The sequence below is a fragment of the Chanodichthys erythropterus genome, chromosome 5 (assembly GCF_024489055.1).
Source record: "Chanodichthys erythropterus isolate Z2021 chromosome 5, ASM2448905v1, whole genome shotgun sequence".
In the NCBI taxonomy this organism is placed as follows: Eukaryota; Metazoa; Chordata; class Actinopteri; order Cypriniformes; family Xenocyprididae; genus Chanodichthys; species Chanodichthys erythropterus.
In genome coordinates, this window is record NC_090225.1 from 33,678,190 (window position 1) to 33,703,044 (window position 24,855).

Consider the following 24,855-nt stretch of genomic DNA (forward strand, 5'->3'; position numbering starts at 1 on the left):
GTTAATCATAGTAGACTACTTTTACTACAGTGTTGACTAACTGATTTCGTTATATCAGAGGTTCAGATATGAATATTTTACACAATGTAATCAAACATTGATCAGTTAAGTAAATACATCCTCGAATGATGTTTATAAGCTTTTTCCCCCTTTTAAATGATTTATTATCAGGCTTAGTTAAGTAAGATATCAGCCTGCGATCTTTAGATGTAACCACTGCAATATCAGACAAGATGTGTAAGCATTAATAAATATGTGAGATGTCTATTCTATCATTTTGGTAGCCAGAGAAGGAGAAATTGGCTGCTACCATCCAGCCCGTTTTCACGGGGTGGTTAACGCTTCGGCTCGGTTTTTCCCTGACGTTTACGTTTCGGGGGAAGAATACTGTGAAAACAAAAGCTATAAAATCGAATAAACTTCCAGTATTTACGGATAAATGCCGTAATCAGGATGAACGAACAAGAACAGGGGACTATTTCTGAGGTATCTCCCCCCTCCGCTGTAGCGCGAGGCAGGAGGCAAGAGAGTATCAATCTGATGCCGTCCGCCGTTTCTAGGCTGATTTTTTTCCCTCAGGAAAGCGTCCAAAGGGCGCTAATTAGAAAAGCGAGTGGAAATACATATCGATAGAGAGAGATAAGAGAAAGCTGAAGCAGAACGCGAGGAAAAGCGTCCAAAGGAATCACAGGTTCGGGTTTATTTTGCTGTGTGGTGTGAGTGTATCTCTGTGAGCAGTGAGTCGTTCAGCACCACAGAGCCTCAGCGCTTCAGTCGCACTCAATACGATCTGCACTGAAATGCGTTGCTTTTACTTTCTGTCGCTTAAGTAATAAGTGAAGTGGGTGAGAGGAGAGCGCATTGTTGAGAATTCAGAGCGACGGATTCACAGGGAAAAAGCTTGTTAAAGCGATTTAATCTTCTCTGTGTTGTGTAGGAACGATTCTTGGGGCAGCTGGAGCTCTAAAGGATGCAGAACTGTGCTCACCGATGCATCCCACACCAAATGCTTATGTGATCGGGTATCTACCTTCGCCATTTTGGCTCAACAACCCAGAGAAATAGTAAGTATTGGAATTGTCTTCTACGGGGGATCTCAAGAGATGCTGTATTGATTAAAGTGCGTGTGTGGTTTTCAAAGTGATATTTAATAAATGACTTTAATTATGTCATATTTGATTAAGATAGTAATCAACCTGTGCAAAGCTTGTGCATGTGTGTGTGTGTGAGAGAGTGCTCAGAATCTCCTGTGTTTAAGTAATTGCTAATAGAATATTAAATTACTTATATCTGCATATATGTGAGTGTATATCATACATATTTAAATAAACAATAAATCGTTTAATATTTTGATTTATATATTAAAGCTTCCCTCTTCACATATTGATGTAAATTGAGGGTAGAAAATGACATAATCTCCATTTTGCCTTTACTAAATGTTGTTCAAAGCATTTGGATATGTTCACGTTTGAGATGGCATCAGCTGTAGCCTCTTCATCAGTGAGATTAAATTAGCTATTTATATGAATAAAATAATTCTTAGGTATTATGCAAATATTCCTGGATTGTGCAAATAAATTATGGCTTTCATATTATGTAATAATGGCTTCATCCTCTATTAAAGTTCCCGGATTTATTGATGTAGATTAATGTAACCATATAATATTAATCTACCTTTTACCTTTGCTCATAGCATTTGGATAAGCTTCACATTTGAGATATAATGCCATCAGCGGTGGTCTCTTTACTAGTAGATTCAGTAGACAGCAAAACATGGCTGTTTTACCCTACAGAGTAAGAGGCAGCCATTTTTTCTCTGCCCATGTGACCAGTCAGTGAATAAATGGCTCCCGTGTGAAAATAATGGTGTTGTCTGCATCTCAGCGATGCAGCAGGGGCAAAGTTTGATAACTCCTATCATTGCAAAGCACAGCTGATATGTCACAATGACTTGTGACTCCCGGGAGCTGGATTGAGGGGGGTTTGTCAGATGGAATTCTGGGGGAAAAGGCATAAATAAATGGACTAGCTGGGATATGTACTGCGAGGGCTTAGTTAAGGCCTCATAGGTATATATAGTTAAGATCATATGTGTGTGTGTGTGTGTGTGTGTGTGTATATATATATATATATATATATATATATATATATATATATATATATATGTATATATGTATATGAATATGTATATATACTGTATATGTAGTGCTTAACAAATGTATACCTCCACCCAATGGAAGGTTTGTCCCACAGCTGCCCTAAACTAACAGTATTGGTGATTACCAAAATCATTTTTTATGTTTCTGTAATGGTTAATCCACACCAGTATGTGTAAGCCTTTTTAGTCAGTAGTGTTTCTAATGCTAAAATATAATTATTGTCGAGATTAAATGGATTCCAAGATAGATTGCTCAAATGTTTCATCAAAAGCAGATCTTTGGGAACAACTAGATACTATTTGGAAGTCAATAACAACAGAGACTGTGGAAAAGTACATAAAAACAATGCCTTATCAAGGCCAATGGAGACCATACAAAATTAAAATTAAAATATATATGTTTTTTTTATTATGTATTAACACAGACTATTTAGTTGTTTCAGTTTGTTATTTGATTAATAAATGACGATAAAATTAAAATAAATAGGAGAAATTATAACAACTCAATATGTCAGCAAAAGTCCCTCCTTACGTTTAAAGAGCCAGTCGCATTTTTGATAGACAAATGAAAGTCCCCCAACCTACTTTTAAAACCTATGCTTTTCATTGAAGCATTTTTTGTTTGTTCACTCTTGAATGCAAAAAAACCACTAAAAACACCACTATTTTACATGATTTGAGCTAAAGAATTAATTTGTCCATTGTTTTCATATTTGAATGTGAAACATAACGTATCATAGTTGTAATGTTAATTGAAGATTGACATTCCGTTTTGGAGATTTCCATGTTTCTCAATTCAAGTAGCTGTACTTGCATTTTGGAAATAACTGCCAAGATAACCTTAAGATAACCCTTGACTGATGGCTTAAAACAGATTGTTATGTATTTTAGTTAATTATGCCTTGTGACATTAATCACCCACCAGTTGATAATGAGCACTGTTCATTTGAGTGGGGGCAAAACACATTTTATTCATGTGAAGGGGAGATTGAATAGGGAAAAATGAATTACAGACCAAAAAAAGCCTGTGCTTTAATCCTCTGAATTTGTGCAGTATTAATGGCTGTGCTGCAATAAGCAAGCTCCCCGTAATGAAGGCACCGAAATGGGCTTTTATTAGCGGTACAAGGGTTTGAAAATCGCTCACTGAAGCTCTTGTGTGCCATTCACAGGCTATGGAGTACTCAGGGGTTCCATCTGTGACACTAATAGTGGGCTGTGGTCTGTCCTGTCTGGCCTTGATCACACTGGCCGTGGTGTATGCTGTTCTATGGAGGTAAGTGCATAGATGTACAAAGGATGTTACAAATAATGCCATGGCACTTTTGGAGGAATGCAACTTTGTGAAACCATTTCTTTTCAGGTACATCAGGTCAGAGAGATCAATCATTCTGATCAATTTCTGCCTTTCAATCATCTGCTCCAACATCCTGATACTAGTTGGACAGACGCAGACACATAATGCGGTAAATATTTCAATTTTATCTACTTTTATCCGTCTTTAATGTATTTTACTCGGATACTGCCAGATTTGATTGAAATTGCAATGAAGGCCACCAAGCATTTACTGAACGTTATTTGAATGTTGATTTGTACTTGAACAAAATGTCCACTCTGGATTCTCATATTTGTTTCTTGGCTTGTGTGTGGGCTGGTTTTGTAGGCTTGTCTTGCATGCCAGTTTCTCTGCACTAATATTATGTCGATCGAGACATTTCCGAGAGATTTATAATGCAAACAAAACATTTGGTTTATTTATTACTGGTGAAGAACTTTCTGTCTGCTGTTTGTATATCATACCACCCCACCAGATTGTTTTAATTCCTCTATTTTGAGGCATTGTGACTCACTTAAATTCAAGCTGGCTGCCCTAATTTTTTCTGAAGTGACCTACCTACCTATCCAGATGTTCAAGTCTTTGTGTAGTGAGCTACATATTTTGTTATATGCTTATGTTGTGTTTGTATAAACAAATTGCATTCTTTTCATCTAGTAAGCAATTTCTATACATATTTTTATATGCTTATATTTTATACTCTTATGCTGAATAGACACCAATTCTCCTAAAGGAGCAGTTTAGGTTCATTTAGCAAATGTCTGATAAATGAATTGCTTTTTGTTATAGGTTCATTTAAACAGAACCTAAAAGGGCCAGGTGCTTATTCTTCTATTATTCAAATTTAAGCTAACTTTGTGTGATTTGAAGCCCAATTTATGATACAATTGCTGTTGGATTTTATTTCTTTATTGCTGATTTGAATCATAAGACATTATACAGTTAAATAGTTTCCTCTGTGCGTTCAGACAGGCATGAGATTCTTCTCACCATTGTTTATCAGTATACTAGATTATATTTGAATCTTAAATTAGTACTCAGCAAGCCATAGCAGTTATTTTTAGCAAATGAGTACATCGCTCTGTGTCCAATGCCAAGGAGAAATGATGATGATGCCTTTATGTTCAGAGTCACTAAATACATTAGCCATAATCCAGCTGGCTGCAGTCTGAATTATACAATGCAAATGCAAAATGGACATACACAGGTACGAGACAAGAAAGATTGTATCCGTGTAGTCCACAGAATAGACATTTGACTGTGAACTTTTTTGCTCTGAGTTTGTAATTCCACATACGAGACATAAAAGTTACACTTTTGATTCATTGACATTGTTTCATTGTTCTCGCTGAGATGAGTGAGTTTTGACATCAAAATCTAAACAATCCTAACCCCTTTCCAAGTGATCAACTTCCCTAAGGACTAAACAGTCTTTCATCATCAAACAATTTTTTTGTAGTTGAGTGAAGGTTTTTGGCGGTGTTCAGTTAAGGAAGCTGGGAGTGAGAATTGTCTGATATGAGTAGCAAAAAGATTTATTTACTTGCAAGTCTTAAAGGGATAGTTCACCCAAAAAATTAAAATCATCCCATAATTTACTCACCCTCAAGCCATCCGAGGTGGATATGTCTTTCTTCTTTTAACCAAACACAATCGGAGGTATAATAAAGAAAAAATATCCTTGTTTTTCCCAGGTTTATAATAGGAGTGAAGGGCACCATTTTTTTGATTCCCAAAAAAGTGCATCCATCCATCATAAAAGTAATCCATACAGCTCTGGGGGGTTAATAAAGGCCTTCTGAAGTAAACCGATGTTTTTTTTTTTTTTTTTTTTTTTTTTTTTTTTCTGAAAATATCCATATTTATATAACTTTATAAACTATAATAACTGGCTTATGGTACTAAATTTGGGATCATTTTCATTTTTGGGTGAACTATCCAAACTAAAGTTTATCCTGTATGTGATGATGATTAGTAGATATGCATCGCAGTAAACTTGAAGCAAAACTCTCTTTAGTGTTCACAGCCCAAATGGTTCAATTATATAACAGTCTCTCTGCAATATCCGGAGCCCACATGAATCTGAACATTTGTTGCCATTGTAAACGCCTAAATTTTAGGATCCAGGTAGGGTGAAAGCATTTTTAAGCTCTTTACATGTCTGCAATTCGTTTTAAATGGGACTAAATAGGCTCCCAGCTAGATGGCAATCCTCAAAATGATTTCTTTTTTCCTGCTCACAGTGAGGAGATGGTGCATATAAGTCATTCAAGATGTAATTATAAGATTCAGATCCTGATCAGTAGATCCTAGAGTCAAATTTTCTCACATTCACCATTTCAAATTCAACATCAGAGATGATTGGATATGGGAAATTGCAGAACTTCGGAAGAACAAAGATTAATTATTCACTCTCACGCTTACAAATGATGCTCATTTGCCCTCGTTTGAGTAAACAAGATAAAAGAGGTTGATTTCTCACTGCTTACAAGCTTGTCAGGACTAGCACAGCTGGTGGTTTTTGGTTATCATCAGAGGAGGGTTTACACAGAGTGGAACGTTATTCCTACGCTGCCCACACAGATAGGGCTTCTGAGTGAGTCAACGCCGTTGCGGGAATAACACATTACTCAGTCACACAGTCAGAAATTTCAGTGCAGTTTTTTCTCAGGCAGCACATGGCATGAGCTTTATCCAATTCTAATTCTAACGAGCGTTCTGGGACGGAAGTCAATTCCCAAGGTTAAAACAAATGAATTTCCTGTTACATTAAACTGATCAAAAGAAGACGTTGACTGTAGCTCTGTTCCATCACCTGGTGAGACGCTTGACTGCGGCTCCTCTGACTGCACCTTGAGGGCGTATGGGTTATAAAAGCGTGCATTTAGGACCAACAGAAAGACTTTATTTGTTCTATAAAACATTTTAAAAGACCAATGTTTTTTGTGGATTGTTTTAATAGTAATGCTGCTTGAAATTGTTTTAATTATTTATTATGTAATATGATAAAATAAAATAAAATGTTGTTGAATCATTTTAAAGCAACACATTCAAAACTAAGCAGGACTATATAACCAAAGAAAATATTTTTTTAATAGACCCAATAAATCCAACTCAGGCATGTGCGTAAGACAGAAAACAGTTCCATACACCATAGTCAGTTTCCAAAATCTTCATGTTTATTTTAACAGCAATGCTTCTTCAGGTAAAGATCCATTGCAAGAAAGAACATCGCTGTTTAAATAAATATAAGAATTTTTAGGGAAGCAGGAATGTATTCTCTCCATTTTTAATACTTTAGAAACTCAATAATTCAGCAATGAAACATTGAAAACAAAGGTTTAGTTTTACAGCACTTTAATGAATGTAAAACTGTACAATATAAAAATATTTAATAATTAATTGCTCAATAATTCAATACGCATTACTTTAATTATTGAATATTCAGACACCTTGAACATTTCATTCATTAATACAGTTTATTCACTATAGTTTAAAAAAATGGTAATGAAATATGACAAGATCTCAGAGTTAAAACTGCGTCAGAAAAAAATGTATCTTAATTATGTCAGATAACACTTAAGCAAAACATGGTCAGGTCAAAGTGTCTGAACAATTTTTGGTTCCCAAGTTTTATCAATTTTATTGGTAGTCCACTGTATGAAGAATTTTTTGGTTGTAATATGCTATGGTTTACTTTTATTTTGCTATCCTCACTTGCATAAATTAATTATAGTGTCCTGCACCCACTAGTAAAAATATATCGAAAATGTCTGAATAATTTTTGGTTTGACTATATATATTTAATGGCAATGAAAAGGACCTATTAATTGCCATTAAAGTGAAATTACTGAACCTAAACATATGAGCTTGATAAAAATGCTAATTTTAGAAGAAAATTTCAGATGCCACTTAGAGGCTTTTGATGTGTATGTATGTATGTAAATATATATATATATATATATATATATATTTTTTTTTTTTTTTTTTTTTTTACAAAAATCAGAGTAAGGACTTTAATCACAGTAAGATATTTACATGAGATGAGCAAAACTTGCAATTACATGCAATTTCATTATTCTGATTGTTCACTAAGAAGTGTTTAATTTTACCGCCATTCTTCTCATACCTCAATGTATAGCACAAATGAAGAACTCTCATTCAGTAGGTGTGTTACTGGCCACTGTTTTAATAGCAAAACACATTTCTATGGACGTAGTGAGTAGTATTCGGCTTGTGATAAACATAGCAATGCCACTGTAACTGGGGTTCCCTACACTGCCGTCAAATTCTTCGCAGCATTTCTGGATGAAGATAAGGAGAAGAGACGTGTTTAGTGATTTGGAGTTGAGGGAAAACTTCAGAATAATGTCACTCGTGAAGGTGTGTGAACAACACATCATCCGCGTACGTCCGAGCACGTGCGCACTTTTGTCAGAGTGCGATTAAGGTGTTTACATGCCTGTTTATTGTGATTAAAATCGATGTATGCAGTTGTGGTTACTATGATTATGAGCTTAATCGCTTTAGTTTGATTGAAGTATTGTGTTTACATGAGGTAAAGTTCAATCACAATATTGCCGAAATCCCATTGTAATCGCATTATGAGGGTGCACGTAAACGTAGTCAATGTATGAAACTATTTTGTTCAATGCTTTTCAGTTTTCTCTTCATCCATCCACCATCTTGGTTGAATAATTTCACTAAGCTTATTGCAGTGTATTCTGTCAGTTCCTTATTCGTGTACACTACATGTGACACTGCCTTCAGAATGTAGCCAAAATGAGATATCTTTGAAGGCAGAATAGTTTTGCTGCCTACGTTTTGGAACAGCTTTTGTGTTTGGGAGCATGCCTATAATGCCTTAAGGTTTTGGAACAGAGCTTTGGTGTCTTCATGGGTTATTTGCCATTAAACATGCCATTTACATAGGTTTTTTTTGTTTGTTTTTTTGTATTAGACATGCATCTGCTTTATTTTGTTGAGGTACGAAAACGCACAGTGTAAGTCTTGATGACAGCAGTGCAGCAGGTCCAGTCCTCCATTAATGGGCCATAATTACATCTGGACCTCTACACTGTCCACATCTTAGGCATCAGTACAGCATTTTAAATGGTCAGTGCTTCGGTGTTACCATGACAATAAAATGCCATTCTCTAGTGTATCACTGTCTTGCCAGTTCTTTTTACAGCCATTTGCCACGCTCTCAAGTAGCAATTTAGTGTAATTCCTGCTTCATCACACTGGTGAAGACGATGGATACGTGTCACAGAGGGTGCAGGTTTTTGCCTCCAGATGGAGGTCACACATATGACGTGATGGCCATGCGAGAGAGAGCACTCAGCCTGCGGCTTCTCTGAACGTTGAGCTGATCTGAAGGCCTGTCAGTGCTGATCATACACACTGCCATCTTCCTTTTTAATTCCACACCACATCATTTTACATTTAGCATGAGGGAGGGTTCAACATTTTCCCCAAATGAATGCAAATCTGCTTGAATGGAAATGAAAAAATTTTGACCTATCAACAACCATCATTATAAGCAAAAGCTGTATTATAGAATGATTCATTTACTTAGTGGAACAAAGGTTTGACGTCCTTATTGCATCAAAGATGTAAAGCGGTTCAGCTACCCTCCCACGAAATGATTAAGGCTGCTGACAACGGTTAAGTCTCCTGTGAGTTATGTGATTTTTCTTTTTCTTTTTTTTTTGTTGTCTGCAACCTTGATAAGGTCTGACTAAAAGGTGGCTATGAAAGTAGGAGACACAGACATGGCTCTTACATGGTTATGTTGGTTAGTGAATAAAACATGCAACTGAGATCAAATTGCAAATAATAGGAACCTTAGGAGATTTTTCAGTTGAAATGTGGCACAAATATGTTTTTTGTGCATGTGTGTGTGTGTGTGTGTGTGTGCAGTACACCCACTATAAGACCTATGAGAAATTACTATGTGTATTCTTCTAGTGTGTGTTGTGTTGAGAGGTAAAGATGTATGGTCTGTGCTGTAGTTCTTTTAAAAGTGTAAGCCGGACAGAGGCCGAGTCTGCGCTTATTCCATTAGCAGCACCTAAATTGTCATATGGGGCTGTAGGATTATTAAATGTTGCTCCGAGACTTTCTCTTATCTCTCGCTGCAAGAAAATGTGCCATTTAATCCAGTGGTGCGTTGTGAAGTATCCGAGTGCCGGTATGTACTAGCTGTCAGTGGAAATGAAACGGCAGATTTATATGAACCAGACTTTATTCACTTTGAGGCTCTGAACTTTTACTTTCAATTTAAAGTATAAGTTGGTCTAAGTTTTCAGTTACATCAGCCTCCAATTATCTCAGTGGAGTTTGGGTCGTTTAATTGAGCGAGATTGGTTTGGGGGCCACAGTGAGTCTCTTCTAGATAGATCTATCTATTTATCTGTTGTTGTTCTATCTTTCGTTCTAGCTATCGTTTGTTCATTCTATCATTCGTTCTCTTTTGTTCATTCTATCGTTCATTGGTTCATTATATCTGTTGTTCTTTGTTTGTTTGTTCGTTCTGTCTTTAATGAATTTGTCCGTTATGTCTATTGTTCATTCGTTCTATCTATCTATCTATCTATCTATCTATCTATCTATCTATCTATCTATCTATCTATCTATCTATCTATCTATCTATCTATCTATCTATCTATCTATCTATCTATCATTCTACGTATCATTCTATTCTGTCTATCGTTTGTTCTATCTTTCATTCATTTGTTCGTTGTCTATGTTAATTCGTTCTTTCATTCGCTCATTCTATCTAGCGTTCATTCATTCTATATAATCTATCATAATCTATCATTATCTATTTATCTATTGTTCTATTATTCTATTGTTCTAACTTTCGATCTAACCTTTGTTCTTGGTCTATCTCTCATTCTATCTATATTTTGTTTGTTCATTCTACCTATTTGTTCGTTCTATCGTTCGTTCGCTCTATTATTCATTCATTCTATTCGTTCGTTGTATATATCGTTTGTTCTTTCATTTGTTCGTTCTATCGTTCATTTGTTCATTCTGTCTATCGTTCTTTCATTTGTTTGTTCGTTGTCTATTGTTTGTTCATTTTATCTATCCTTCGTTCTATATCGTTCTATCCTTTGTTCGTTCATTCTGTTCTTCATTCATTCGTTCTGTCTACCGTTCATTTGTTCATTCTATCTATCATTCGTTTGTTCATTTGTTCGTTCTATAGTTTGTTCTACCTATCTATCATTCGTTTGTTTGATCTGTCTGTTGTTTGTTCGTTCTATCATTCGTTTGTTCTAAAGTTCTACCTAACTATCATTCGTTCATTCTATCTATATTTTGTTTGTTCATTCTGCCTATTTGTTTGTTCTATCTATTGTTCGTTCGCTCTATTATTCATTCATTTATCTATCGTTCGTTCTATATATCGTGTGTTCTTTCATTTCTTCGTTCTATTGTTCATTTGTTCATTCTATCTATCTTTCTTTCATTCGTTTTGTTCGTTGTCTATTGTTTGTTCATTTTATCTATCGTTCATTCCTTTGTTCTATATCATTCTATCCTTCGTTCGTTCATTCTGTTCTTCATTAATTCGTTCTGTCTATCGTTCATTTGTTAATTCTATCTATCATTCATTCGTTCGTTTGTTCTATCATTCGTTCGTTCGTTCGATCTGTCTGTTGTTCGTTCGTTCTATCATTCGTTCGTTCTATAGTTTGTTCAACCTATCTATTATTCGTTCGTTCTGTCTATCGTTCATTTGTTCATTCTATCTATCATTTGTTCGCTCATTCTATCTATCGTTCATTCTTTCTATCATTCTAACAACCACTGTATATATTAGTTTTCAAAGTACATAAAGCATATAAAGCTTTAAACCTTTTTAAACTTTGAGGCAAGTCTTTGTGAAGCTAATGTGACAGTCTTGCCAAACTTTCTTCTCTAGTTAAAAGTTACAATTTCTTTACATTTCAATTCATTTCTACTTCTGAACATTCAAATTTGAATTGCTATTCTCTATCATATTTGCTCATTTGAAATACCAGAATTAAATTGGAATTTAAAAGGCAGCTCTGTATGATGCACAGCCCTTTTGTGATCAGCCAAAAGGAAAGTTGTTGATAAGACAGAGCAAGATTTATAGTTTAATAGAAGATTGCAAAGACATTCTTGAATATTTTGAACTAATGCACCATGCACAATAAGACCATAAATGTGCATTACAAAGTAAAAAGGGTTCTTTCTTTTTTTTTTCATTTCATATTGACTTTAAATGATAGGAACATAGCATCATGTTGTAGCTGATCTCTTAAGGAGTGATGGTCAGCTCTCCTGAATATTTCTCAGTATCATTTTGCACCAGACCTCAAAAACCTCATGTTTACAGAGGTAAATGATTCTAATCTTCACCTTCAAGACGAGTCTATAATTTAGTGTCTGTATTTATGTGCAACTTCCTTTTGATCAGTTGCTGACTTGTTTATCTCCTCAAGTACTAAGATGTGAGGATAGCCCGCAGCACCTTTCCAAACACAAACATCAAGGATTTTGATTGGAAAGAACCGATCCAAATAACATTTGAACTTGATGAAAAGCATTCGTAATTTGCTTACCTTTCTGAGGTTTTTCCTGTGGAATTTTTGTTTTGGAAACGATGACAATAGTAATAGTCAATCCAGGCAGCAGCGAAGAAGATGCTGTATGATTATTTGTTGTATATATACTAGATATTTGCCTATTAAGCAGAGATTGGTGCAGCCATACTTTATGAATTGTTTAGATGCTACTAGTGTAGCATCTGTGCTTTTTTTTTTACCTCACTAGTTGAATAATAGAAAGCAGCATTTTCATATCTTAGCATAGCAGCAGCATTTATCATAAATATTAATGTCGGAAAGGCATTTATGTCAAAACAGGAACAACCCTGCTCAAACAGCTGAAGAGTGCTGTTTGTATCAGGGTAGATGCGGGGAGTATGTTACATTAATTGCCGAGGAGAAAAGCATTTCAAACAATAATCTTGACAGAGTTTGAATAAATAGTTGTTAAACTGAGATATTGAGCTACAGCTCAAGAGTGTAATGAAGGCAGGGTTCCCGAAATATCCAGACTGGGGAAATAGGACCATTTTTGAAACGTATTCTTTTCTGTTGTACAAAGAGTTTGGCTTAATTGCCCTGGATATCAGCATCATGTCAGTTTGACTCTTAGCCACAGCTTACAATATCAACACTTCCTTTACATTGTGCTGATCTGTGAGAGCGTTGCAATATTACAGACACCCGCTGATATTACAGCTCTGGCTTAGATTTAAGTCGCTGCTCACAGAAAGCTGTCATTTTGCGGAGCATATTGTCATATTTAAAAGATAGTGAATGGAAGTATTGAATACTTTTTAAATTGACTACTTTTTATGTCACCTGGTCACTGTCAAAGAGCTGTTGAATAATTCATGAACCGTTTCAAATATGTTTTTAGTAGCTTTCCGGGCATTGAAAAAGGGAGTGTTATTGCTGGCGGTGCAGGCCTCACTGAGCCATCGGATTTTATCAAAAATATCTTAATTTATGTTCCGAGGATAAACAAAGGTCTTATGGGTTTGGAACAACATGAGGGTGAGTAATTAATGACAGAATTTTCATTTTTGGGTGAACTAACCCTTTAACTATGACTTTTGCCTAAAAAACTCTTAATTTACTGCTTATTAATAGTAAGTAAGGTAGTTGTTGTAGCTTTTAAGTTTAGTTATGGGTAGGATTTAGGGATGTAGAATATGGTCTTGCAGAATAAGGCATTGATATGTGCTTTTTAAGGACTAATAATCATCCAATATGCAAGCTAATAAGCAACTAGTTAAAAGTGAGAATTGTTCCCCATACTCGTGTTACCAGAAAATATCTAAGTTATGATAGATGTTCTGAAAACAAGTCTTGCACAGGGTAACATTCTGAAAACATATTTCTTACATAATTTTTCTCAGTTGCAAAATTGAATGTCAGTACTGAATTAATGGCTTTGGTATTTACGTATATGTTTAAATATTTTAAGTTGCTCCCTCCAACTATCAGAAGTTTATTCCTCTTGGTAGAGTCTCATTGGCAGAGGACAATGCCGTGACATATTCCCATCACATATTTACTTTTAAAAGACTACAATTATACTATATTATTATTTTTTTATTATTATTATTATTCATGGCATCATTTAATCACATCTTCAGAGAGAATATTGAAGCTCCCTCGAAGAATCGTCTGTAATGAAAGGATTCTCTGTTGATAAGAAACCATGACGGATGACTCACAGATCAAATTATCAAGCTTAAAGTCAAGAATTTGAATGCTTCTGACACATCAGCCACTTTGATGATCTGCAGAGATAGCTTTCACTAAAAACATGCTCTAATTTGTTTTATCTATAACTTTGCCTTGGGGTAAAATGAGTCAGTCTTTTTCATGTTTGAACAGCTGAATGATACATAATTAATGACAACTTAATGGGCAAACTGACCTACTGCACTGGCAAACTTATGACATTGACATCTGTAGATGTAATCTGGGGTGGTATTTTTTCCGCCTGCCTTTTAGTTAAGCTTTGTGAGGAAGACGGTATTCTATAGATATCTACTGACAGCTTGGTCCCTGCACAATGTGTGAGTGCTATGATAGAATGACATGAACACATTTCTGTAAAAAAACAACAACAACAGAGCAGTGCTGTTTAAAGTATCAACCTTGGCAAAGTGTAAGATGACAAATGCGTACAGACCCTAAAATACATGTATTTCATAACAAGTATAGTATGAATTCATTAACATATTTACTGTTGTATCACTTGAGACTTATTGATATAAATATAATTAAACTTAAGCACATTTGCCCTAGAACTTATTTTTTAAAGATGTAATATAAGTCTAAGGTGTCCCCTGAATGTGTCTGTGAAGTTTCAGCTCAAAATACAGCTCAATATTCGTATTTTTAACTGCCTATTTTGGAGCATAATTACAAAATGAGCCGATTCAGGGTGTGTGGCCCTTTAAATCTCGTGCTCCACGCCCCAAGAGTTCACGCTTGCCTTAGACAACATAAAAAAAGTTCAAACAGCTAATATAACCCTCAAAATGGATCTTTACAAAGTGTTAGTCATGCAGCATTTCTAATCGCATAAGTACAGTGTTTATTTTGATGTTTACATTTGATTCTGAATGAGTTTGAGGCTATGCTCCGTGGCTAACGGCTAATGCTACACTGTTGGAGAGATTTATAAAGAATGAAGTTGTTCATGAATTATACAGACTGCAAGTGTGAAAATAGCGACGGCTCTTGTCTCCGTGAATACAGTAATAAACTATGGTAACTTTAACCACATTTAACAGTACATTAGCAACATGCTAACGAAACATTTAGAAAGACAATTTACAAATATCACTAAAAATATCATGATATCATGGATCATGTCAGTTATTATTGCTCCATCTGCCATTTTTTTGCTATTGTCCTTGCTTGCTTACCTAGTCTGATGATTCAGCTGTGCACAGATCCAGACGTTCTGCCCTTGTCTAATGCCTTTCATAATGTTCAGAACATGGGCTGGCATATGCAAATATTGGGGGCGCACATATTAATGATCCCGACTGTTACGTAACAGTCGGTGTTATGTCGAGATTCACCTGTTCTTCGGAGGTCTTTTAAACAAATGAGATTTATATAAGAAGGAGGAAACAATGGAGTTTGAGACTCACTGTATGTCATTTCCATGTACTGAACTCTTGTTATTCAACTATGCCGAGGTAAATTCAATTTTTGATTCTAGGGAACCTTTAATATTAAGCCAAAATGTGTTTTAATGTCACTATTAGTAAGGATAGTATGATCACTGTGTAATTTTAAATGAAAGATATTGTAAAGTGTACCTAAAGTATACTTGCAATAGTTCCATTTTAGCACAATCAAATATACATCAGTATATCTTTAGTTGGACCTCAGCACTACATAAATATGTAAATGTATTTGAGGGAGACACACCCTATTGTTTATCGTGAAATTAAGCATACACCATTTATCTTGTTTAACATGTTCATTTTGCCATCATTTCCTATATCCAGCAAAGTAAACCATCAGACTGAAGTGTGATTTTTACAAAACCAAATGTTATCCTGAATGTGTGTGAAAACAACGTGAATGTACTGAAATGATTTGTTCAATACAAATGGTATCAATACAATGGACTCACACGTGCTTAATGTATGACTCCTGTACGTCACCGCAATCTTCTTTTCTTTGATTGCAATCCTCATCCATCCAAACTTTCATAGCGAGACACTGGTTTGTTTTATCCAGCCGAGAAACATAGTTTGCATATCATCTGGCCATACAGCGGTGGGATGTTTCGACATTCCGTTCAGACAGGAACAGCGCGGTGTGGGAGGGCTCGCGCTGTTCAGATACAATGACACAATATGACAGAGTGTTTGTGTTTTAAAGCGAAACAGACACTGGAATGAATAAGTCTCTATTCTCTCTGTCATCTCTGTAGCCTAATCAGCATGGACTTTTAAGATAATCTAACTGCGTGATCTAAATTACGTTAATGGTGCAATTTCACATGCTTCAGTAATTTATTTGCGTTAAATTATTTTAATACATTAAATTATTATTTCATTTCAAATACATTTTGGTATATTTTATTTTTCACTAGGGAAGAACTGGAAGAAAAAAAACATTAGGGACAGGAATATTTAGGCACCTCGAGATTTTGATTCAAGGAGTCACGATTTGATTCCAAGATGATTTGCTGTGCATCTCAAGTTTTCATCAACATGGAGTTTTCATAATTTTATTTTATTTTGATTAAAATGCATATTTATAAACTATAACAGAGAACTACTGCATTTCACAATGACATGTTGAACCTAATCAAAAAAATATACTGTTTATATCAAGTTGATTCGCAGTTCATCTCAAGTTTTCAAAAACTTGGAGTTAATTTTTTTATTTATTTTGATTAAAATGCATTTTAAAAATCATAACAGCGAGCTACTGCATTTCATTGGCTCTGTACTTGCACTCTGCAGAATGACAATAAAAATGTGTGTGTATATATATATATATATATATATATATATATATATATATATATATATATATATATATATATATATATATATATACTCCAGCACGATTTGCAGTGCATCTCTAGTTTTCAAAATCTTAGATATATTTTATTTTATTTTGACTAAAACTCATATTCTCTTGTAAAATAAGCTATTCCACAATTAAAGCTTTAGGATATCTGATTATGAGTTTCATTTGTGAAGTGCTTTAAATTCATTACATTATTGCATTCGTTGTATTAGCATTTTGTTGAAATGTATCAACATAATGTTCTCTAGTGAGTTCAAACATGCAGTTTCATTAATGAAAACCCAGCTGAATTTCATTAGACGTCCATTGTTTTACCATGATTTAATAGTTCTCATAAATTGAAGCATATTACATAGGATTATTTATTTTCATATTCGTTTCAACCTCAACTGTGTGTCCGGAAGCTTATTGAAGCAAGTTAGCATTACACCAGAGTCTCATCGTTCATGTATGAAAATGAACTCGCTAACCTTACAGTTAATGTCTCGAACCCTCCCTGGCTTCACGTTCACGTACATGGATCCCAGCAGAGCGCACCAGCATCAGCCCTTCGACATATACACACACGCCTTCCTTTACGTCAGCTATGTTGTTCTTTACCGTTCTCTTGAACTTCCTCTGTTGCCATGGATACAGACACAGTGGGCTCAATATCTCCCGGCAATTTGCCTTTGTAAAGGGCAGTGTGTACTCAGGATTTCAGCTGAGGCTGTGTGCCACCCCCTCCACTTCCTCTGCTGCCCAGCTCTTCAGGCAAACCCACACGCATACAGATATAGTACATTTGGTACTTAAAGATACAAGTCAAATTCCCACTCAGGTTAGGAGCTTTCATATGCTTTCAATTACCTTTAAATGTGATCTGACCGCACCTTGTTGCTCTGTGTGATGTTATCTATATAGGAGACCTGCGGGAGTATGCTTTGTTTCTGTTCTGTTTGTAGTTTTTTGCTATGTGTATTTGCCTAAACAGTCATGCAGGCTACTTGTTAAGAGTGTCAATCGATACTGTATTTATAGCAGTTAGTTTATGCTCCGTGTGGCATAAGTGTTTCTTCATCAGTCATTAGCACTGGCCCATATGGCTGTGAGGTCCTGCGGTGACATGCATGTGCCATGAGCCACATCACCTCCCATCTTGTTTGCTAAGCAGCTAGCATTAGGCAGAAAATGGAGCGAAACGCATCTGACACCTAGAAATGCCTCTAAAAATGTGGTGCTAAGATCCAGTTGTAAATGTTTTGAAGTATCTAACTCTAGTTTAAAGTATCTTCCAGCACTGGAGTATGAATAGACAATGCTAAGTGTTTATGTAACAGTAAGTGTGAAAATTTAGCTGAACAATCCTTAGCTGTGGCCTAGTAGTTAGGCCTACTTCTGCTTTTACACAATATTGAAGTCTCTAATGCTTACTAAGGCTGCATTTATTTGATCAAAAATACAGTAATACTGTAAAATATTATTACAATTTCTAATGTGTTTTTCATTTTATTATATATTGAAATGTAATTTATTCCTGTGATGCAAAGCTGAATACTTCCAGTCCTCAGTGTCATTCTTCAGAAATCATTCCAATATGCTGATTTGCTGCTCAAGAAACATCTTATAATTATCATCAATGTTGAAAACAGTTGAGCTGCTTAATATTTTTGTGATACATTCTCAATACCGGCAAGAAATGACTGAGGACTAATCCCCAATCACTCCCCGGGTGCCACGGCAAAATAGCTGCCCACTGTTCTAAATGTGTGTCCACGATTTGCTCTAATTTGGGTTACCATACTTGGCCTTCACATGTCACTAAAAAAAGTGATAAAAAGATCCAAAAAGTTATATACATTGTAGAGATTGTGAAGTTGTTTACTAATTGTAGAGATTATACTAATTATATAACCATGGTGTCCTTCTAATTCTATAAGTCAAGGAACGGTGTATGCGGAAGGAAACATTGGTCCAGAAGTCGCCTGGCTTAGACGCACCCTGGCTGTGAACTTCAAGCTAAATCTCCCGGATGTTGTGTGCATGTGCTCATGAAAGCTGGTTTACTGAAGAGTAGTGGTTTTATGACAGCATGAGAGAGCTAAACAGCATCAGGTGTCCCATCACATGCTGCCAGCTGATCCATTTTCACAGCATTTGTCTTGGCCACATCAGGTGGACCGGGATCAGGTGGAAGCAGGGTCTTCGTTACGTTCTGTCCAGCTTGTCTCTGGCTAATGTCGGCCGTGCTCTCAGCTCTCTTCTGTGCCATGAGCATCCAGATTCTCCCTCCACCAGATTCACTTGTCGGCGGCTAGCTGCTCGGTAGATTTGCCTCCAAGTTCACCACCCTTAATGTGCTTTACCCAAGACATGATCCTGTATCAGCATCCATGATGGGTCTTTCCTATCAGCCAGTCAGCTTTTCGGGACTTTAGTGGGAATTTTACAACATTATTATCAACCAATCAGCATCCATTGACTGTGTATATATATATATATCAAGGGTGCTCAGGTCAGGGTTTTTGGGGCCAATCACTGATTACCGATCACTGGAAGCAGTGTTGGCCAATACTGATCACCGATATGATCACTGAAATAAATAATACTACTTGATAAATAGAATGCTTCAAATAGATCCATGGTGTTATTTAAAGTATCATGAATTGCCAACTATTTATTGTCAAGCAACATGTGCAACATATTCCATTCCCTCTCTTTGATGTGATCAGGAACAGCCTAGAGCTTAACAAATAGAGCATTCTTGTGAAATAAATAATAAAAAAACAGTCTTTATCAACATAAAGTAATCAAGTGTAAAACACTGCATAGTCTTTAATGTGTAAATTAAATATAGATTAATCCATCTAAATCTACTACTGTAGAGAACAGCTAGGGATTTTTCTGTCTTTTGTTTTTTTGATTAACATTGAAACAGGCGGCAGCAGGTTTATTAGGCTGCTGTCACTTTAAGACCAAATATACTGTTACACATGTGAATTATTTCCCAAATGTTTATGTCCACTTAAGACATAACAGACTGTTTAAGCGAATACTCATAAAACCGGGCATGCTGATATATTTGTGTGTATTTAACCATTTAGGCGTGAATCCAAAAGCTCAGAGTTCACTTTGCTTTTCCGTGTTTCCCTCCATCTCGGACAGAAGTGCACAGAAAGACGCTTGAGGAACAGTATCTCTTTTGCAGCATAATTCAGTTTTTTAACATCTCTTTTTATTATCGAGCACATCCTTCAGTTTAGCAACAATAGACTTCCTTTTTACCACAATCATTGATCTAGCTGATTTGGACATTAAGTTTGGCCTTTTAGGAAAGAATGAAAGCGCACCACTGTGAAGGAACGAAATGCACTAAAATCGCACCGCTCTAGTTTGTTGCTGTCAATGCAATGTCTCCACAAAGACGTTGCAAATTTATTGTCTTTTTCAGACACCTGGTAGAACTGCCAGGCCAGTTTTTCAGTCAGTGGGTGCTGATTGGCTGATTGTATAAAACCCTCTAAAGTCCCGAAAAGCTGATTGGCTGATAGGAAAGACCCATCATGGATGCTGATACAGGATCATGTCTTGGGTAAAGCACATTAAGGGTGGTGAACTTGGAGGCAAATCTACCCAGCAGCTAGCCGCCGACAAGTGAATCTGGTGGAGGGAGAATCTGGATGCTCACGGCACAGAAGAGAGCTGAGAGCACGGCCGACATGAGCCAGAGACAAGCTGGACAGAACGTAACGAAGACCCTGCTTCCACCTGATCCCAGTCCACCTGATGTGGCCAAGACAAATGCTGTGAAAATGGATCAGCTGGCAGCATGTGATGGGACACCTGATGCTGTTGAGCTCTCATAAGACCACAACTCCTCAGTAAACCAGCTTTCATGAGAGATTTAGCTTGAAGTTCACATATATAGGTCCTAAACTAACGTTTTGTCACATCTGCCAATGGCCAGTGAAATTTACTGGTCATAAATATTTTTTACTGGCCATGAAACTGTTTTCGCAAAAACGGGCAGTCATGACACCAGCATTTTAGATACCATTTTAGATTCTCTATTCCAATTTAGATACCACAGCTAAAACTACTAGCCTAATATAATGTAAAACATTATTAAAGAAGAAAAAAATAACAAATATTCAAATTATAAGCAACAGCACACATAAATACAGTAGAACAAAGATATAGGGCACTGCATATAGTCCCTTTCATGTCTTGCACTTGAATATTCAAATTGGCAAGGCTCAGCGTTGTTCACGTTCATGTTCTCACAGCATTGCATTGTTAGGATTTATAAAATTTTAGGCCCTGTATGTATATATATGTCATGGAAGTTCATTGGTCAGATCTAGTGGGAACCCCAGTTTTAGGAGAGAGGTGTTTTTGTCACATGCTGATTATTCCAGTCTTAAAAGATTTGCATGAGACACACTGATTGCCAAATTCAGTGATACTCATTTGGTGAGAAAGATGTGCTTTTGGTGCTGAAGACATCTCATACCCTCTGTCTGCTTTTTATTGGTGGCAAAGTGTTGAGAATGTCCAGATCACACGTTTTAATTACAGCAAGATTTTCTAGATTTGGAATCAGAAGCATGGGATGTGGGGCATATGACCAATAGTATAGTATGTTTAAGTTTATATCACTTCAACTTGGTCATACTGATTTGCTCATACTGACTCATTTATATCACCTGACGACGACCGAATAGGTTGAAACGTTGTTTGTTCACTAATATTAGAATAGAGCTTGAGAGCATTGTGGCAGTGTGCCGTTTCTTTTTTTTTTTCTCAAGTGGATGGATGGATGGATGGATGGAAGGCTGCATTTACAGTAAAAACAGCAGTTTTGTGGAATATTATTACAAATTAATATACCTGTTTTATGTTTATATTTTAAAATTTAATTTATTCCTGTGATGACAATGCATTTTTTTTTAGAAGTCATTACTTCAGTCTTCAGTGTCACATAATCCTTCAGAAATCTTTCATAAATGCTGATTTGCTGCTCATTTCAGAAGCATTTATTATTATTAATGTTGAAAGCAGTTTGCTCCTAAATATTTTGGAGAAAATATAAAGTTCAAAAGAACAGAATTTATTTGAAGTATAATTTTTTTGTAACCATGTAAAACACTTTTGATCAATGCATCCTTGCTGAAAAAAAGTATTAATTTCTTTCCAAAAAGTATCTTAATGACGCCATTATTTTCTATGTATAAAATTATATATATATATTTTTTTTTTATCCAAATAATATCCACAAGATCACATTGTGAACATGGTACATACCATGCCCAGTCCTAAATGATGGTCTAGACATGTCTGGAGCAAAACATGTTTTTTTTGCCACTTTGTTGTTTTTTAGTCGCAAACTTTTCCTGACACCTTTTGTGAAAATCAAAGGGAGTAGATGCATTAAAGGATCAATTTTTTTTTGTACCTCACTATTTTTTTTTTCAGTCTTGGTGGTTTCAGTGAGTTCACATTTCCTGTAATTTTAATAAATTTTAATGAGTGAATGTTAGTACCTTCCACCCAAAGTCTGGCTCAGTCAGTGTGATATTGGATTGACAGTCCAAAAACCTTCATTTGGACTTGACATGAATGTTTCAAAATATTTGATCAGTTTCTCCCCCCTCTCTCTCTCTCTCTGTTGAATGGACAGGGCATATGCACGATGACAACTGCATTTCTGCACTTCTTTTTCCTGGCGTCCTTCTGCTGGGTTTTGACAGAAGCTTGGCAGTCCTATATGGCTGTGACAGGGAAAGTTCGGACCAGGCTCATTCGGAAACGCTTTCTCTGTCTGGGATGGGGTGAGTGCTTGGATCTCCATAACACTTACAGTATCTCTACATCTCTCCCTCTTTCTTTCTCTATCTCTCTTTCTTCACTACTGTGCATTTGTACTGCTCCATCATCATCATCACCATGCAGCTGGTGTTTACTTCTCAAATATGGACAATGTGAGTGGGTAATTTTTAAATATCGTCTCGTATGTTCCATACCTCCCCAGGGTTTCTTATACAGGACCACTTTACGCACACATCAAATTGATTACAGAAGAGCAAACGCTCATCCCTCCAGTTACCTAGCAACAAACAAGGCTCTGTCTTTCCATCATTGCAGTGTTTTGCTGTGTGCAGAGGAAAAAGACATGACAGAAGAAGATATGTGAACCGTTTATTAGTTTTGCAATTTTAAAAATATTGATGGTGGATTAATTAAATTATTGGTATCCATGAAATGTTTCTTGAATTAGTTGTATGCACCAGTGCACAGCACATGTATAAAACAAGACTCACTTTTTAGATCCATAGTGTTACAATCCATTCATAAGTGGTTTGTTTTCAGTATCTCAGAGCTTAATGGCGGAAGATTTGATGAGTGACGTCTGCTATTAAATGAACTTGTTGCTCCTGCTTTTGTATCGGTCCATGACTCCATTCCCAACAGTTGCTAAGAAGTGGATACGACCAGACCAATACTCACCCCCATGTCAACCAAGATGTTCATGTCTTTCTTTCTTCAGTCGAAAAGAAATTCCAGTATTTTTCTCCATAAAGTGGACTTCAATAGGATTGTAGGTCAAAATTGCAGTTTTAATGCAGCTTCAAAGGGCTCTACACGATCCCAGATGAGAAATAAGGGTCTTGTCTAGCGAAACGATCGAATGCTCGTCTTGCACTGCTCTGCGGCACGCATTACACAATCATATCGGAAAGGTCACACGTGAGGTAGGCGGAAGTACTCTCATTTTCTCATCCAACATCAAATAAAGGTTTTACCTTTTTTTGTAAAGGGCGTTTGACTTAGTCTTTGCATGTTCGCTTTGTAAACTCTGGATCGGTACTTCTGCCTACGTCACGCGTGACCTTTCCAGCGTGATTATGTAATGCGTGGCTCATCGCAGAGGAGTGCAAGATGAGCATTTGTGGTTAAAAAGAAAATGACAGATCGTTTCGCTGGATTAGACACTTATTCCTCATCTGTGATTGTGTAAAACCCTTTGAAGCTGCATTGAAACTGCAGTATGCACCTTCAACCCATTGATCCCCATTGGAGTCCACTTTGTGGGGGAAAATCCTGGAATATTTTCCTCAAAACCTTCATTTCTTTTAGACTGAAGAAAGAAAGACATAAACATCTTGGATGACATTCCATTTTAATTCTGAAGTGAACTAATCCTTTAATTTCTACCTCTAGCATGACACAACACAAAAATGCGGGACCCCTTTTTTAGCTACACCTTGCTGGTACGGGTTGGACCCCCTTTTGCCTTCAGACCAGCCCGTCTGGCACCAACAACCATGCCATGTTCAAAGTCATTTAAATCATCTTTTTTCCCCATTCTGATGCTCAGTTTGAACTTCAGCAGATAATTTTGACCATGTCTAAACTAGGTCTGGATGATTAATCGGAAAGTAATCGAAACCGAAATTCATAACCTCTAACCGACGTAATTTTCCCAAGTCAGTATTTCAGTTTTTTAATCCTGTTAATAATTTCCCCCTAAAAACATACTACCACGCGTGTAGTCACGTGACTCCACCCCGTCCAGTCAGCGGCATGGAAGCAACACGGAGGCAAACTCAAACGCAGAGTCAACAAACATATTTTTTTACTTAACTACTTACAACCCACAGCTTCACAATTAATAGAGAGATCTATTCTCTAGTTCTCTCTCATTAATGCATTCAAATAAATGTACTGGTATTCCACCTTTAATAGTCAAGCATAATTACAGTACAAACCTTGTCAGTGAACTATGAGGGCAACATTATTATTATTTAAGTCATTAAATTAATCGAGAATAATTAATATCATCCAGCCCTACTCTAAACTTTTTCTCCTGAATGAATTCTATAGTAAACAGCCATGCAGTAATATCTTTTCATTTTATTTGGAACTAAATGGTGTCTCAGTGTAAAGGTACTAATCTGAAACATCTGTTAAGGATCAGAAAGCCAACAGCTGGTCTGTTTAATTGCATGACCCCTACTGAGGTCATATGAACACAAGAGGCATGTCGTTCTCACTATCTGGCAGACTGTGCTGTGTTTGTTCAACTATAAATCCACAGGTATAGTTTATATCTGTGAGGGAACAGCCATATCATTATGGACGGCTTGTAGGTCAAATTCATTAATCCTTCTCAGATATTCCATCTTTTTTCATCCATCCAGAGTCTAAATGTCTTTGAGGACCCTTTGAGAAAGGGCGATGAGTGCACTGCA

The 24,855-nt window shown here is 36.3% G+C and overlaps 1 protein-coding gene across 1 annotated transcript in view; it reads left to right on the forward strand.

Annotated features, from left to right (window-relative positions):
* Positions 1-24,855, forward strand: part of adgrb3 (adhesion G protein-coupled receptor B3) — a 207,594-nt gene that overhangs the window by 163,797 nt on the left and 18,942 nt on the right. The window contains exons 17-20 of the mRNA XM_067385508.1: positions 938-1,064; positions 3,331-3,434; positions 3,522-3,624; positions 22,284-22,434. Of these exons, the coding sequence (XP_067241609.1) occupies positions 938-1,064; positions 3,331-3,434; positions 3,522-3,624; positions 22,284-22,434 (485 nt within the window). The remainder of the gene's footprint in view (positions 1-937; positions 1,065-3,330; positions 3,435-3,521; positions 3,625-22,283; positions 22,435-24,855) is intronic.